The sequence below is a fragment of the Leptodactylus fuscus genome, chromosome 7, assembly GCF_031893055.1.
Source record: "Leptodactylus fuscus isolate aLepFus1 chromosome 7, aLepFus1.hap2, whole genome shotgun sequence".
Taxonomy (NCBI): Eukaryota; Metazoa; Chordata; class Amphibia; order Anura; family Leptodactylidae; genus Leptodactylus; species Leptodactylus fuscus.
Window position 1 is genome coordinate 50,602,283 of NC_134271.1, and position 16,334 is coordinate 50,618,616.

General features: G+C 42.5%; 1 protein-coding gene across 1 annotated transcript; it reads right to left on the reverse strand.

Annotated features, from left to right (window-relative positions):
• Positions 1 to 4,147: 4,147 nt before the first annotated feature.
• ATMIN (ATM interactor) lies at positions 4,148 to 16,067 on the reverse strand. Its single transcript, XM_075281865.1, has 4 exons — positions 15,831 to 16,067; positions 9,619 to 9,744; positions 8,624 to 8,823; positions 4,148 to 6,196 (listed from the first exon to the last, which is right to left on the reverse strand). The coding sequence occupies exons 1-4, from the start codon at positions 16,020 to 16,022 to the stop codon at positions 4,465 to 4,467; spliced, it is 2,250 nt and encodes a 749-aa protein (XP_075137966.1). The 5' UTR covers positions 16,023 to 16,067; the 3' UTR covers positions 4,148 to 4,464.
• Between the last annotated feature and the right edge of the window lie 267 nt (positions 16,068 to 16,334).

Here is a 16,334-nt window from a genome sequence, read left to right on the forward strand (position 1 = left end):
AATTTTTTTTTTTTTTTGACACACAATAGTTTTTTTTTTTTGCTTGACAATTCATACTTTTCAATGGAATAATTTTGAGAAATATCTTTTGAGTACATTGATTAATTTTGTACTGTACACTGTGCCTTATAAATAACGTTACTTTTATTCTGCATTTCAGTACAGCAATATCTAGGTTGTATAGTATTTTATTTTTTTATGTTGTACTAGTCCTGCACAATGAAAACTTTTTTTAAGCTTTAGTAGTGCTGTATTCTGGGAGTCATATCGGTTTTATTTTTATTGCAGACAGAGTTGTCTGAGGACTTTGGAACAATTTTTTTCATATTTTTTTGGTGGCAAAATTTTATATTATATATATACTGCATATAGCATTCACAATGTAATCTGTCATTTTGATGGGTTGTAATGGCTGCATCAGTTCTAAATATGGCTAATTTTAATTTTCCCCTTCATTTTTTTTTCTGTAGCAAACCAATAATAAGGGAAATTTGTAGCAGTTTTCCAGAAAAAAATAAAATGCATTAGTTTTAAATATTTTATTTATCTCTCCACATTCAAGTCCAATTGCCAGTATAATATATTGCACCTATTAGATTAGGAGTTTTTACTTGACATCCTGCAATCGTGTCTCTGGGGTGATGATGGTTGATTATAGTAATTTACAAGCCCATTAGATGTTGCAGTTACCAATGACCGCAGCATTTAAAGGGTTTATGCCATAAAAGTATCCGTATATACTAGAGTATAAGCTGAATTTTTCAGCACAGTTTTTGTGCTCAAAAAGCCCCCCTCGGCTTATACTCGAGTCAGCAAAAAAAAAAAATTTTTTTTCTTTTTTTTTAGGGGGAGGGGAGGGGGTCTATCACCAGCCACAATATCAATGTATAGAATCTTCCATAAAATAGTGCAGGAGAAAAAAAAAAAGATTCAGAAAACATAAACAAAAGTTGTAAATCCCTCCTTTCCCTAGAATACATACAAAAGTAGAAAATTACTATGAAACACATAAACATTAGGTATCCCTGTGTCTGAAAGTGCCCGGTCTACTGAATATAGGGTATCTGCAGTGCTCCTGTTCCATCGGGAAGGAGTTAATAGGAGCACTTCAGATACCCTATAATCAGCCAGGCTGAATTCCAAATGGGGGAAGAAAAAACAGTCCTCAAGCTCAGGGAAGGGGCAGACAGACAACCAAAACAACCAGCAACTACTGCACCCAAAAACTCCTACCATTTTAATTTTTGAAATTTTCCAGTAGCTGCTGCATCAAAGTCGAGATTCTTTATTCCAAAACAAAGGTAGAGTTTATTTTCACTCAAAAAGGTAGTGCAGCAACAAAAGGAAACAATACAAAAATAAATACCTGCCCGGCTAGGCTCTAACTAAACATAGAATAGGTTACGTCACCTAGGATAACAGAAATCCAAAAAGCAAGTAGAATCATTCAGGACACAGCTCCAAAAATATGATCTCTCTGTTGGCCCTCCAGCCAAACTCTGCCCAGAGTCTGCTGCTGGAGCTGGCTTCTTAAGCTCCCTTGATGAGCAGACTCTGCAGCTGAGTCGCTGCCGGAACATCCCCAAAGTGTGGACTGGAGAGGGGTGGAATGACAGGTCCCACTACCAACCTACCTGCCATTCCTAAAAATCCAGCCCAATACTGAGCATTTCCCAAAATGCTCAGCAGACGAAAGTTGTCTGCTGAGAACAAACATTCCTGGAGTTCTCTCATCTCACCCACCTTAGTAGTCTGGGTGAGATATACACCCCCTCCATTACCTGACCAGCCATTGGCTTACAACAGCTTTAATAAACCTGCTCCATTGATTTTAATGTCCTATTTATGTCAATTTTCACAAATAGAAGTCACAAAGTATTGTGAAAACTGATGACCGTATGTATACAAAATGGTTTGATAAAAACATATGCTACCTGTTTTTCACGTCGTCTTCACCATTCACGTGCATGAGGCCCAATACCTTGATCCTGAAAGAAAGTACCAACATAGACGACTACCTAGCCAGTTCTAGACTAACAAAAATGGGCCAGATCTATGAAAACTGTCTAAAGTCAGGGACACACAGGCATTGCAAAGTGCAGTGGCTTAGCTGTCAAGAACGCACCAGGAGTGAACCGGCCAATGGGCTACCACCGGCAGTAGAGAGATAGTGGATAAACATTTTACATTCTATTTGTATGCTTTGGTTAAACCAGCCAAAAGTGTGGTGTGTTCTGGGCCTCACCCATGGGGTTAAACGCTTAGGGTGCATTCACACGGAGGAAAATGGTGAGGAATTTGGTGTTGAATTTTCCACATGGAAAAAAAAGCCTCCCATTGATTTCCTCTAGGAAAATTGCGCTAGTGTGAATGCTCCCTTGCAGTGCAGCAGGTCATAACTGTAGGAGACTTGTAGAGATTCGTGCAGATGTGTTTTAACAAAAAAAAACTCCATTTCAGGTGGTCTCTGTCACATCTTTCAAGAGAACACACTGCCATTTTCATGACTGAAATTCAGCAGAGTGTTTGCAGTGCACAGTCCAAAAGAAGGTGGTTGTTGCCAATAGTAACAGAGTGACATTTTAATTTCTTAACCACAATCGGTATGTCCAAGAAAATTTCAAGCCGGCTGTAACTGCAAGCGGAACTCCTAGAGAGAAGGCAGGGAAGTAATAATAAAAAAAAATACCGTATATACTCGAGTATAAGCCGACCCGAATATAAGCTGAGACCCCTAATTTTACCACAAAAAACTGGGAAAACTTATTGACTCAAGTATAAGCAGAGGGGGGGAAATCCACCATCGCAGATAAGAAGTCTGGTCATGTGCATTGCAGCTTAGTAACTCCATGTGCCTCATAGTAATAGCAGTTAACCCCATCCTGTCCCTCACATTAACCCCCTGTGTGCCTCACATAAGAGTTACTGATATGTGGGACATATGGAGGTAATAATAGGTATCTTCATAATTAAGGTCCTTCATTAGTACCCTCATGTGTCTCACATATTAGTAACCCTTATATGGGGCACACAGGGGTTAATATGAGGGACATAATAGGGTTAACTGTTACTAATGTGAGGCACATGGAGTTACTGAAACTAAATGAATAACCCCAAATGCCTGACACTAATAGGCAGAGTAACTAAAGGAAGGTCCCTGTGTGTCACTTTACTGTAGCTTCCTCTCCTCCATACAACAGACATCTTCCATAAGACACAATGAATCCTGGCCACTCATCTGCAGGGTAGATGCTAAATCCTAGTGTGCTAACGGACCTCTGATGATGTCATAACCATGTGATCGGACTCTGGTGTGGGCGGAGCTACTAGGATTTAGACTCAACCTTATCTGCAGATGTTACATACCAGTGGCTACAGGGCCTTTGATGACATCACAGTCACGTGACCTCATGACAAGCCAATCACAGAGCAGTAGTACTAAAGGACTCCCCCTTCCAGTTTTCTGTGCTCCGTGGGCCCTGACTCGTGTATAAGCCGAGGAGAGCTTTCTTAGCATGAAAAATGTGCTGAAAAAGTCGGCTTATACTCGAGTATATACGGTATGTCAATAAAACGCCCTTATTAAAAGGTTTTAGCCCTCACCCGACAACACCATGCAAAATAAAAATTACCATAACGGAGAGTAAAAACTTTTTAAAAGTTTTTTAGTAGCACGTTGTGTACAAAAACACACACGATTACCCTCTTCTATTGTTTATAATATATATATATTTTTTTTTTAAAAAAAACATATGCAAAAATAAATTTTATATATATATATATGTATCCCTATTTGTCAAAATAAAAAAACACAAATTTAAATTATTAAATGTTACAGCCCTCAAAACCGCACATCCGAAGAAACCAAAAATGTGTCTGGTCCTGAACTTGGCCCGGTACTGAAGTAGTCAAACTGTTCTGGTAAATGAAAGATACGATCATTGGTTGCTTAAGGCAACAGTGTTTTTTTGTTTGTTTTTTTTAAATCTGTATAAAAAAAAACAAAGTCCCCAATTGTGTTTGGGATGGGCTCCACCCACAATCTCCACTAAATTGCCACACTTTTTATTTGCAAGCATATACTGTACACAAAACCCAATTTGCGAACCCAGATGTAAAGAAGATGGAAGAGACGTTTAGCTGTCGGATACTCTTTATAATCACAGTATAAATAATTTACAATGGAAACCAAATAAATAAAGTGCTTCTCTATGTGTCATAGCCAGTATACAAAATAGAGCAACCATCTACAAGTATGATGTACAGTTACACATGCATGTCACTTTTCTAGCAATGCATCATTCGTTAGGCTGTAGTAGTTTGTGTGCGCCATACAGTTGCAGAACAGAGAGCGGATGGTTTCTGCAGGATACATGTACACATGCATGGACACACCAATAAATATTAGGAGAGGGGTGGTGTTCATTCACTGCTATCGGCACAATCCGTTCTGAGGTGAAATCTTCAGCTGTCAGGTTTTTCTGTGAACAAAGAGAACCTCTCCTCACAAGTTTGGGTTTCCACAGAGCTGAACTGAGACTCCATTGTATTCCATGCCAGGTCAGCCAGAAGAAAATCATCCATTGCAGTCTGGGTCTCGTTGCTAGTCAAGAATAGACTTCCGAGAGTATCAAAGGAGCTGTCAGTAGTCTGAGTTTCAGCACAGTTCAGTTGTACTTGACTTTCTAGGGTAGGGCAAGACAATGTTTTGCTGCTTGACACCCCATCTGTGTGGCACTCAGCATCTGAGGAGTCCGTGCTCATTGAGAAACTAGACTGCTTCAGGATGTTACCCAGGCGCAAGTGCGAATTATTGTCTAGAAAGTAGTTGAGGTCAGTTTGGGTTTGCGTATCAAACATTTCCATGCCAAGAATGCTGGAGTTTCCCTTGCTCGTGAAGGATTGGGTTGAGTCTTTGGAAAACAAGAAGTCAGTTTGAGTTTCGATATCCAAATATTCAGAATTAAGGTTTCCCAAGACACTCTCGTCTGTTTGCGTCTGGATGTTTGAGGCTGAAAAGAACTCATCTATGTCAAAATCTATACTTGGGTTTTGGTTACAATTGGACGATAAATTAGTGTCGCCGCCTGATATTGACTGACCGGATATGTTGTCCGACAAGATCTTTTCAAGATCACTCAAAAGTTCCATGGTTTGAGTTTGGTTATCGATCATGTTTTGTGGTGGGAATGTCCCATTTTGGGAATTAAAATTTATGAACGAGGTCTGTTTCATCTCCTCTTCTCTTAGGTCTTTGAGGTTATTGGTTTCCAGAAGGTTTTGTCCCAGAGATCCAGATATATAATTATGGCCTGCCTGGCTGGTTTGTGTAGATACAGTATACAGAGAACTAGCGCTAGTGAAGATATTATCACACATGACTGACTGGTCCACTAACAATGGATTGTCTCTTAACATAGACATAGTGTTTGTTTGAGTTTCCCGAGAAATGCCGTAAGTTCCACCAGAACTGACAGATGCCTCCGACTGGGATTTTGTGGAAAAAGCAGCACTTTCTTGAAGCGTCTGAGTCTCAACACTAATAGGTAGAGACATCTGGGCACTAAATGATAAGTCTGTTTGACAAAAGGACGACACACAAGATTCAGCAGCTGACCAAGCGGTATTTGGCACCATATTGGGTGAAAAAAATGATACGTCAGTCTGGACGTCAGACGTGGTTCTGGTTTTAGTAGGCACACTGCTCACCGTGTTGGAAACAGGGGGCTGTGATCCTTCCATATTGACCTGCACATATGTATTTACAGAACCTACTGGACTACTAGATAAGGTGGCCTCGGTATCTACACTGGAAAGGACTGTCCCATTATACTGAGGTACTATCTGTAATGTACTCATGACTGACCCTCGGTTATTAACGGTCACAACCATGGGCTTCATGGAGCACTCTGGAGATGAAACTAGCACAGGCAGATGGGCCACTTGCACCACTGGTAACTTAATAAATGTCAGTTTTGGTTTTGGTAAAAGGAGTTTTTGTGCTTGGTTTGACTGAATGGAAGGGATGTCTGTCACATGTGAATTCACATATGTTTCGCTGGTAGTGAGAGCCTTTATGTCTGCCACCTGCTGTTCAACAGTTGTCGTTGCCGTTGACACATTGGGTTGGTCTTCCATCACAGTTTTCGGATTTTGCTTAGCTGCTTCAAGTTTTCGTTTTTTAACAGGGGGGTCTCTGTAAGAAAAAGTCACATACGTTATGCAAAAGAAAGGATTTAAACATTTTTGTTTTAAAAGGGGGAAACAAGAGTGTAACAATATATTGGGGGAAGTTTACTTAGACTAACGTAGTAAACCCCAGTTTTCTTAATCCCAATGGAACAGCCACCTCATTTATCAGGAGGTACTTGCCTATCTCCTCCTGAAATCTACACCAGCTATAAGCAAGAAACTGGCATAAATTATCTTGGCGTAAATGTACAGCAGCTTTGCTTTCATGAAAGTGGTGTAAGAAGGGCAACAACGCTGAGGTTATCCAGGCTAGCTCATAGGAAAGGGTATTAAGCAGGTCATACACAAGATAAAAGCTGTCTAAAATAGGCAATTTAGGCTATTTCACCTGAATTTAACGCAAAATCTGATCAGTTTTTGTAAAATCTTGAATGTAGTCAGCCAAAAATACAAATGTATGGCACGTTTGGCAAAATCTGTTTTTCATTCATTATTTAGCAAAGAACCAAAGGATTTTTTCTCTAAACTGGCTCCTTAAATTGGGCAGTTTAGTCTGATAGGTTGGCTGCATCATGGCTGATTATTTTCTCATGTATCTTGATGGTAGCAAGTGATCAGTAGTTAGGTTAAGTTAACAACTCTACAACTCGCTGCATTAAAGAGGTTAGGCCTCAAAGAATAGTTATCCTTTATTCAGAGGAAAAAATATTTTGGTGGGGGTTGGACTGCTGAGGCTGAAGTTTGCCAAAACCCATCTAGACAAACCACAATCCTTGGGAAAAGGTCTTGTGCACTGAAATCAACATAACCCAAAGCAGTCCAGCATTATAGAAGAGTATATGGTGCTACGCGTATGACTGTGTGCTAGCAGTGTTTTCTCAGTAGCCTGGGACAAAAAGCAGGACAGGTCAGTTTTACGGTCTGGACTAACTAGATGCAGTGACTGGCTCCATGGATGCACGGGCGACACACTGATGCCTTCCATCTGCCATTTTACAACATGTGCACCTAGTATGTACCAATAAAGTTCTGGGGCTGTAGGCTTTGAATGTGTTATAATAGCACTTTAGATGAAAATATGACCAAGGTGTTAAGTTTTACAAGATTACTGTATTGATGGCCCAGCCATAGGAGAGATCATAAATTTTAATTTGGGAGTGCTGAGAGTTGAATCCCTGCCTGTGATTAGCTGTACAATTATTGTCAGCTGGGGGCAACACGGTGGCTCAGTGGTTAGCACTGCAGCCTAGAAGCGCTGGAGTCCTGGGTTCGAATTCCGCCAGGAACAACATCTGCAAGGATTTTTTATGTTCTCCCCGTGTTTGTGTGGATTTCCTCCCATTCTACAAAGACATACTTAAATGAAAAAAAAGTGTACATTGTGATCCCTATATGAGGGTCACAATCTACATTAAAAAATAAAAAAAATAAATTATTATTATTATTATTGTCAGCTGTTCGGGGTACTACAGCCTTGTCCTGTTCACTTGGATGAGACAAAGCTGCAACACCCAGAAGAGCCATACTACATTCTGGTGTATGAATTAATATAAACAATGAAAAGACAGTAGGGCTTATTGGAGTGGTGCTAATCCCTTTAAACAGCTGGCTGGCTGGAGCACAGAGAGTCCGACCATCAGCAATCTGATATTCATGCCCTTTCTTAAAGAGGACCTTTCATCACCTCCAACTCTTTTCATTCTTTAACAGGTTTCACTCCACTGATTCCAGCCAAGCTGGAATTTTTTCTCCTGCCCCCACTGTTCCTGAGCAACTAGGTGCACTAAATTTCCGAATCAGATATGCTAATTAGGCTCTGTCAGGTGGGTGGTCTCAGGCTGTCTGATCCAGCCCAGGACCACCCCCCTGACACTGGCCTGATTAGCATATTAGGTATTGAAACTAACACCGAATGTCCAGGAAGGTTAAAGGCTAAAAGAAAATATTCCAGTTGGGCCGGAATCAATGGAGTGAAACCTGTTAAAGAATGGAAAGAATTGGAGTTGGTAAAAGGTCCTCTATAACTGCTCTTGATCCCCTGTGTGCTGCAGTTTTATGCCTCTTAATAAATTAGGCGCACCTCTTGCTGTCTATATACCAGGATCTCAAATCTACGCCAACTAGATGCTAAAGTAGATTTACGCTAGAATTATGTCACTTTCTGGAGTAAGTTTTAGTGAACCTACCAGGTAGAAGGAGGCAACATCCCTCTCCAGTTGCTACTTTTGGTGCAAGGTTGTATCTTTATGCTAGAAACTGGTGTAAAATAGATAATAAATCCCCCCATGTTTTTTTAAAGTGACTGCATGCATATAAAAAAAGCAATCTTTTTGGATATGCCATTAGCATTGGTGCATTTACTTCTAATGGAATTGACCTTGAAGAACAAACAGTACTGCCAATACTGGTAATATTGGTAAAGCCTTTTTACCTGTGTTCGAGAGGAATCTCATGGCCCATCCTGTGGGTATGTGATAACAAGGCTGTCCTGCTGGCATAAGGACACCCACACGTGCACTTGAAGGTCTTGCCACAGTATCCAACGTGCCGCTTTAAGTCCCACTCTGTGCCGTAAGAATTTCCACATTTGTCACATTTGTGCTTCTTTTCTGCATGCATTTTCATGAAGTGCTGTAACACACAAGCTTGTTGCTAAGACACAAGATACAGGGAATCGCACTGGCTGCTTATTATAGTGATCGTAAAACTCACAGCCATGTTCATTGTTATACTAGGAAGCCGCATAATGAACAATGTTATCAGACGAATGGGAAAGATTCCAAAAATCAGACATGAAGGCTGCAAGGAAATGACAATGTTGGCATAATGTGGTCCAACCACTATGTCCACAAGCACAGCAGTCTCTAAGGCTATGCCCACATGCCACTGCCGGGCAGCAAAAAAAGGGTAACCAGGGGCTATGCACAAGGAGAGAAATTAGGGTGTGTACTCCAATGATAAGGGAGGACAGCATTATAACTACAGCAGGGGGAAGAATTTCTTGCTATGACTCTTTCATTTTCCTGAGGGATTGGTGAGGGTTTCCAAATAAAATGTACAGCAGATGCCTTAAAACAGGTTGGGTAGTCCTAGCTTAGACCATGGCCAGAATATGTCTGATATGTTGTTCAGCTGAAAAATATTCTTCCTAACCCCCCCGCCCATACAATGGACAGAGGGTTGAAATACAGCATGCCGGATCCTTCTTTTCCTGACATCTGTGGGGACACCCCCATAATCATTAGTCCATCACTCTCACCGAATTTGGTGGGTTTTGCCAATGCTAAGCTAATGTATACGGCCACATAAATCTATTTATAGCAAAATGATGAAACCTGTACTGCTGCAAACACAAAATGGTTGCTGAAGAAAGGACAGCAGGACACAGTGTGAGAAGGTGTTATGTACGTAGGACACAATACACACCTGCTTTACACGGGAGAACTGTGAGAAAGGGCGGTTGGTTCCTCGAGGACATCCTTCTATAGGACAGCAATACAGCTTCTGTGAGGCTTTCAAGTCTTTCCGTAGTGTGGGATTTGTTATCCCATCCTGCAGAGGAAAGAGAATTAGAAATAAGGTAAGGAAGAGGACAGACGGATGAAACAACATCTGCTGGAAAATTTCTAGAATGTCAAGGGACAGTCACACAGGCGAATACAACCCCCCAACATTACATACAATGTGCGCATTATTATAAAGTAAACAGGAATTGATGTGATGTCAGCAGGCAACCATACACCGGCCACAGATATAAACAGACATAGGGGACTTCCAATAGCACAGAGGAAGGAATTCCCTAGAGGAGCAGATGTACAGAGTCAATGCCATGAAAATATTCAAGGTCGTCACAATGTCTTGTTTACTAGGCCGTGCAAAGGAAGATTCATTCATAGACTTGCAAAAGTGTTTCATTCCCATATATATCCCCTACCCAAAATATATGGACAAGAAATTGTCCTCCTACTGCAAATACTATCATTAGAAATAACTCCTTCAATAAGTGCTCAGATACACTACAAAACTTACAGCGGTGGTCTAAGGAGATGAACCCCTCCTCATATGTACCATCAGGCCATATGGTCATAGGAATGGTCCAAGAATAACATGCCTATAGACTCGAATGATCATGTCGGAAAACGTCACTTGTGTGGCCAAACAAAACTTCTCCCGGGAACAACAGGTGACGTTCCAGGAGACGGACCTACACTTAGCGCGACTGCTACATGGAAAGTTCCTGTAGCTAGGACAACTTACCCTTCTCAAGCAAGATCACAGCCACGTAGCAAAGACTACATGCCACAAAGTTGCTAAGCAACACCGATCCCCCGGCATAAAAAACACGAACGCCCAACTCTGAGGAATTTTTATACATTTCTGTGAAAAAAACAGAAAAAAAAACAAAAACCTAAGCAGAGTAATGCCGAGTAATATATACCAACATGTGGCAGAGGCATTTCCATTCAGGCTGTGCTATGGACACAAAATACAGATCAACATCAATAATAACTTTACGACAATTACGTGGCATTTTCTAACTCTAAACAATGAATGTCATATTAAGAAAAGCAGTTGTCACAGGACAACCCTAATCCACGTACCCCATCAGTACAGACAGACTATAGGAGCCAAAATAGAGAGCTACTCTGTACAAGTGTCTCCCATTCTGTAGGCCTCAAGCTTACCCATTCATATAACTGGCCACCATATAAGTGCCTATTCACATCTGCTGAAAGTCAACGTGATGTTGGCTTACAATAACAGATGCAGGCGCCATCCGTCATCTGTTTTGCAGACCCGGAGCTGTACTCTAAACTAATCTATAGGTCCATGGAAGCCATCAGTGTGCTGTATATTTACCAAAGACCGAAAGTTATTGTAAAGTATAGCAAACCAAATACATCAATTGTGATATCTAAATACATACGTAAAAAATGGATCAACTATCTTTAGCACACGGCCCAAAAATAATGCAAGTTGGAGTCCTGTCCATGCTTATAGCGTCTACATTTGTCAGCACCGGCTAAGCCTTCATATTCTCCAAAGCTGCCTAAAGTGGGAAGATCAGCTCACCGACCCCAGCTGCGGCTTTTTGAAAGGGGTTATTACCGATGAGACACCCCATTAAAATATACCCAGAAGGGGCACAATCAGTGTAACCCCCTTATGTAATGAATGATAAAAAAGCACCACACCCTGTTAGTCCCGCTCTCTGTTTGCCGGAGCATGCAGGACTACATACAAAAGCAAACACATGGCAGAAGACAATGTCCCTCATGTTGTTTACATTCGCATCACTGGGAACAGACACCATCAGTCTATGACTGTTCTCTGCAACAGTTTAATGTCCGTTGCTGTCATCCTATGATGGAAGACAGCAACGGAAATTAACAACGGTAGTGTGAACACCTCTTAAGTTTCTACTATGGAGTCATCACCGTATGTCAGCATCAGTACCAGGCTGCCAATGATTTCCAATGTTTCTAATACACATTCAGAGAATAATGTGAAATCTTTCCCAGCCAGTACTCCAGCAGAGCATCATGTTCTTATCTGGGGCCAATACTTTCCTCTGCATCTGTTCTCTCCTAGCTTATATTACTACATGTTATAACAAGCTCTCGGAATATGACAGCGGACATGATAATACGATTTGGTTTGAGGCTAAAGACATATGAGAAAACATTAAAATGATTGCGATACAGATATTAGGTGCCAATCATTTAGAGCCTTTCAGCTGTCAGCCACCCAGCTCTCCTATACCCCTGAATTGCAGATTCTTGCAGTTCTTAATCCTTTAATATTGCTGAACAACAGAAGAGAAAAAGCTAAATATTGTCCTCAGGGTCTTCTCAGAGACCTATTTTGGTCACTGTGCTACAAAGAAAAGGTAACTGGAGCTAGGGTGTGAATAGTAATACACCTAAGGGGCACTGGGGAGTTGGAAACAAAGCAGCAATGTGCATGATCACCATTATTAATAGAGATGAGCGAGTACTGTTCGGATCAGCTGATCCGAACAGCACGCTCCACAGAAATGAATGGATGCACCTGGTACTTCCGCTTTGACGGCGGCCAGCCGCTTAACCCCCCGCGTGCTGGCTACGTCCATTCATTTCTATGCAAGTGTGCTGTTCGGATCGGCTCCGAACAGTACTCGCTCATCTCTAATTATTAACCGTTTCTGGGCTACGAATAATATGGATGCTCCTCATCAAAGAAGTCCAGCCACTACTACTTTAGGAGCTCTGCACCATGTAGACCATCATACTGCTGTATATGGACCACTCATGTGTGGCTGTGCTGGGTACTTACACGTAGTGGTTGTCATGGACAGAAGTCACAGATACAAATATTAGGTGCCCATCTGTCCAGTCCTCATCCTTCTGCCCTCATTCCGTTTTAATGACTGGATATCTAAATACTAAATATCCTGGAGGAGAAACCACTAATGGGAACGGCTGCAGTAGCAGCAGCAATAGTCACTTGTCTTTCCATCAGTCATAAAAAAAAAAAAAGCACAGCAAAAAAATAATGTAAGTCTGCTTATGAGAAAAAAATACCGCATCTTCGGGATCATCACAAAACAGAGGATTTCACATCCTTACTATAAAGTCACTGGTGTGGAATGACAACTGGAATGTATGTAGGCTCCAGGCATGTGCTGCAGACAATGGTGAGAGGTTACATTGTATCATGCACTGAGAGCCAAACATCACACAATCCATTAGGGTGAAACTGAAGAGAAACATAGTAGCAGGCAAGTAGGGACGTGGTACCCAGAACAGGCTCTGCAAATGCCCCACATTAGCACTTACTTCTATGGAACTGCCAGAGATTGTTGTCCCAAAGTTCTACTCACATGGGGCAGACCCCAGTTCTCCTGATGCTAGTTGTCCCAGCAGTGAGACCTCATGGAATAAGGATATATATTGGGCAAACAACTTTAATAATTCAGACAAATCTTGTGACATGTCAGGAGCTCGTACTTGCCCTGCCTCACATCAAGCAGTGCCCTTCAATGCCTCTCACGCTTGCAAATAGAAAGCCATGCAAACTTTCACTGTTACCCATAGCAACAAGACTGATTATTTTATGCTTATATTTAGTTGAATATCTCATTCCATCTTCTATGACAAGTCAGCACACACACGTGACCCTTTCAAGAGACCGCACAATCGCATCCACAAGTTTAGTGTTGGCTGCAGCCTTCAGGCCTGGACTGAATACACTTACAGGTTATCACTTGTATTTGCTGGAAAGAAGAGATAACCATTCAATAATACAGACATGAACAAGTAGGCGCCATCACACCCACTAAATATCCTCAACCAAACTTCCATCTGTGGGACCATGACCTTATGAATACAGCTTGACTGCAGGGTGTGTCACTATACAATCTGACACTTTACAAGAAGGCACCAGGGAGACAAGGCGAGGTGTAGCACCAAGCTGGCAACTTACTTAGACATTTTCAGGAGGAATAAGAGAGGAACAATAATGAAGAGTTCGAGGACACTCCAAAACTGTTATTTTCTCTAAAGAGTATATATTTACTGAGTCAGCAGTGGTGACAGATATGGGGGTGTTGTAGGCTAGCTTCATATTTACTGAGTCAGCGGTGGTGACAGATATGGGGGTGTTGTAGGCTAGCTTCTTATTTACTGAGACAATGATGGTGACAGATATGGGGGTGTTGTAGGCTAGCTTCATATTTACTGACACAACGATGGTGACAGATATGGGGGTGTTGTAGGCTAGCTTCTTATTTACTGAGACAATGATGGTGACAGATATGGGGGTGTTGTAGGCTAGCTTCATATTTACTGACACAACGATGGTGACAGATATGGGGGTGTTGTAGGCTAGCTTCACACTACAGTGTACGGCTGCAACAACCGACTGATACTGTTCTGTTTCTGTCAGTCACCAAGGACTATGGAATTTAAAGGGCTAATCCACAATCTAAGGTTAGGCAATCAATATTAGATCTGTGAGGGTCCAGTACCCGGGAACATCGCAGATCAGCAGCTCCAGGGCAGTAACACTGACAGAACAGTACTGGTAGAGTCTTGTTTGTGTCAGTCATCATTGTCTATGGTATTTACAGGGTTTATCCACTTTCTAACATTGCTAGTCTGCCATCAATATTAGACGTGTGAGCAGCAGATCAGCTGTAATGTTTACATAGAGATCCGCTTCTATGGATTAGAGCTGAAGTACCTAAAGCCAGCAATACACCGGGATCAGCAGCTCCAGGGCAGTAACACTGACAGAACAGTGGTGGCTTTAGGTGCTGCACTGCGGTCTTAGATTTCTATGGATTAGAGGTGGAGTACCTAAAGCCGTCATGTGGTGAGTGACCAGCACAGCTACAACATGTAAACATCACAGGAGCCGCGCTGATCTGTGGGGGTCCAGCACCCGGGAACACCACACAGATCAGCAGCTCCAGGGCAGTAACACGGACAGAACAGTGGTGGCTTTAGGTGCTGCACCGCTGTCTCAGATTTCTATGGATTAGAGGTGGAGTACCTAAAGCCGGCAATACACTGTAAGGCGAGTGAGCAGCACAGCTACAACATGTAAACATCACCAGAGCCGCGCTGATCTGTGGGGGTCTAGCACCCGGGAACACCACACAGATCAGCAGCTCCAGGGCAGTAACACGGACAGAACAGTGGTGGCTTTAGGTGCTGCACCGCTGTCTCAGATTTCTATGGATTATAGGTGCAGTACCTAAAGCCGGCAATACACTGTAAGGCGAGTGAGCAGCACAGCTACAACATGTAAACATCACCAGAGCCGCGCTGATCTGTGGGGGTCTAGCACCCGGGAACACCACACAGATCAGCAGCTCCAGGGCAGTAACACGGACAGAACAGTGGTGGCTTTAGGTGCTGCACCGCTGTCTCAGCCTTCTATGGAATAGAGGTGGAGTACCTAAAGCCGGCAATACACTGTAAGGCGAGTGAGCAGCACAGCTACAACATGTAAACATCACCGCAGCTGCGCTGATCTTTGGGGGTCACAGGTGTCAGAGCTTTGCAGATCTAAAAAAAAAGTCTTACTCTTTTAATGTCCATTGTTCTGATCCCCTCACAAAACAATGAAAAAGTATAGTGTGAAGTTAACATAACAGATCATGGCTGTATAGTCGCATCTTGACACGCAGCAGCATTACTCACCAGATAAATCCTCCGCCACTGCTCCCTGCCACTACACTACCATTGTCCATTGCTGTCACCCTATGACAGCAATGGACTGTTATAACAGTAGTGTGAATGTTCCCTTATAGAGTCATGTCATACATGTGATTGGTCATGCAGGAGTCCATCACATAACCAAACACCCCAGTCCTCCAGCAGAGGGGGTTTATCAGGTAACAGTTCTTTATTTTGTGATCTGTTCTCCATTCAGTCTGAATTCTCCCACCCCTTTGACTAATAGGTCACTAACAGGAATATCACTTCTTCATTACAATATGAGACACCACAACAAGGACTTGTACTATGGAATAGACGAGCAGTCTTATACACCTTCTATATTCCCCATTACCATCACTATGGCATTTTAATGTCTTATTCTCGCTCCCCCCTCATGCTGATGCTTTTTGGTACTTCCCACATTTATCTTACCTGCACCCCATGAGACTTCACCAAGTGCATGTTGAGTGCAGGGGGGTTAGGGAGCACTTTGCCGCATCCATTCACCGTACATAGTATGTTAGTACGGACCTCCCGGGAGAGCTCACTCACTGATGGTTTCACAATCTCCCAGTGCTCACAGGAGTACAGCGCCCGTACCCTGGGCCCTCCATGGGCCGCCATGGTACCGCAACAACGGCGCCGTACACACAACCGGCGTGCAACCAACCCCACCCCCCGAGCCCAGTACGCCGCCAGATCTATTTCCGGGGCGGGGCAAGCATCGAAAGAATAACGCGATTGGAAGAGTCATAGTTTATTTGCATATGTAGGCGGTACATGCTCTTGGGCGTGGTTATGAGTTCTGTGCTGGTTATCTGTGAGAAAAGTTGCACCGCCTAGCGTCAGTATGCTTCCGCGTAGTGTTACACCTGGAAAGTAGTTCCTGCGCCAATAAGTCATGTGCCTGCCATCGTAGTGTATAGAAAGCTAGCA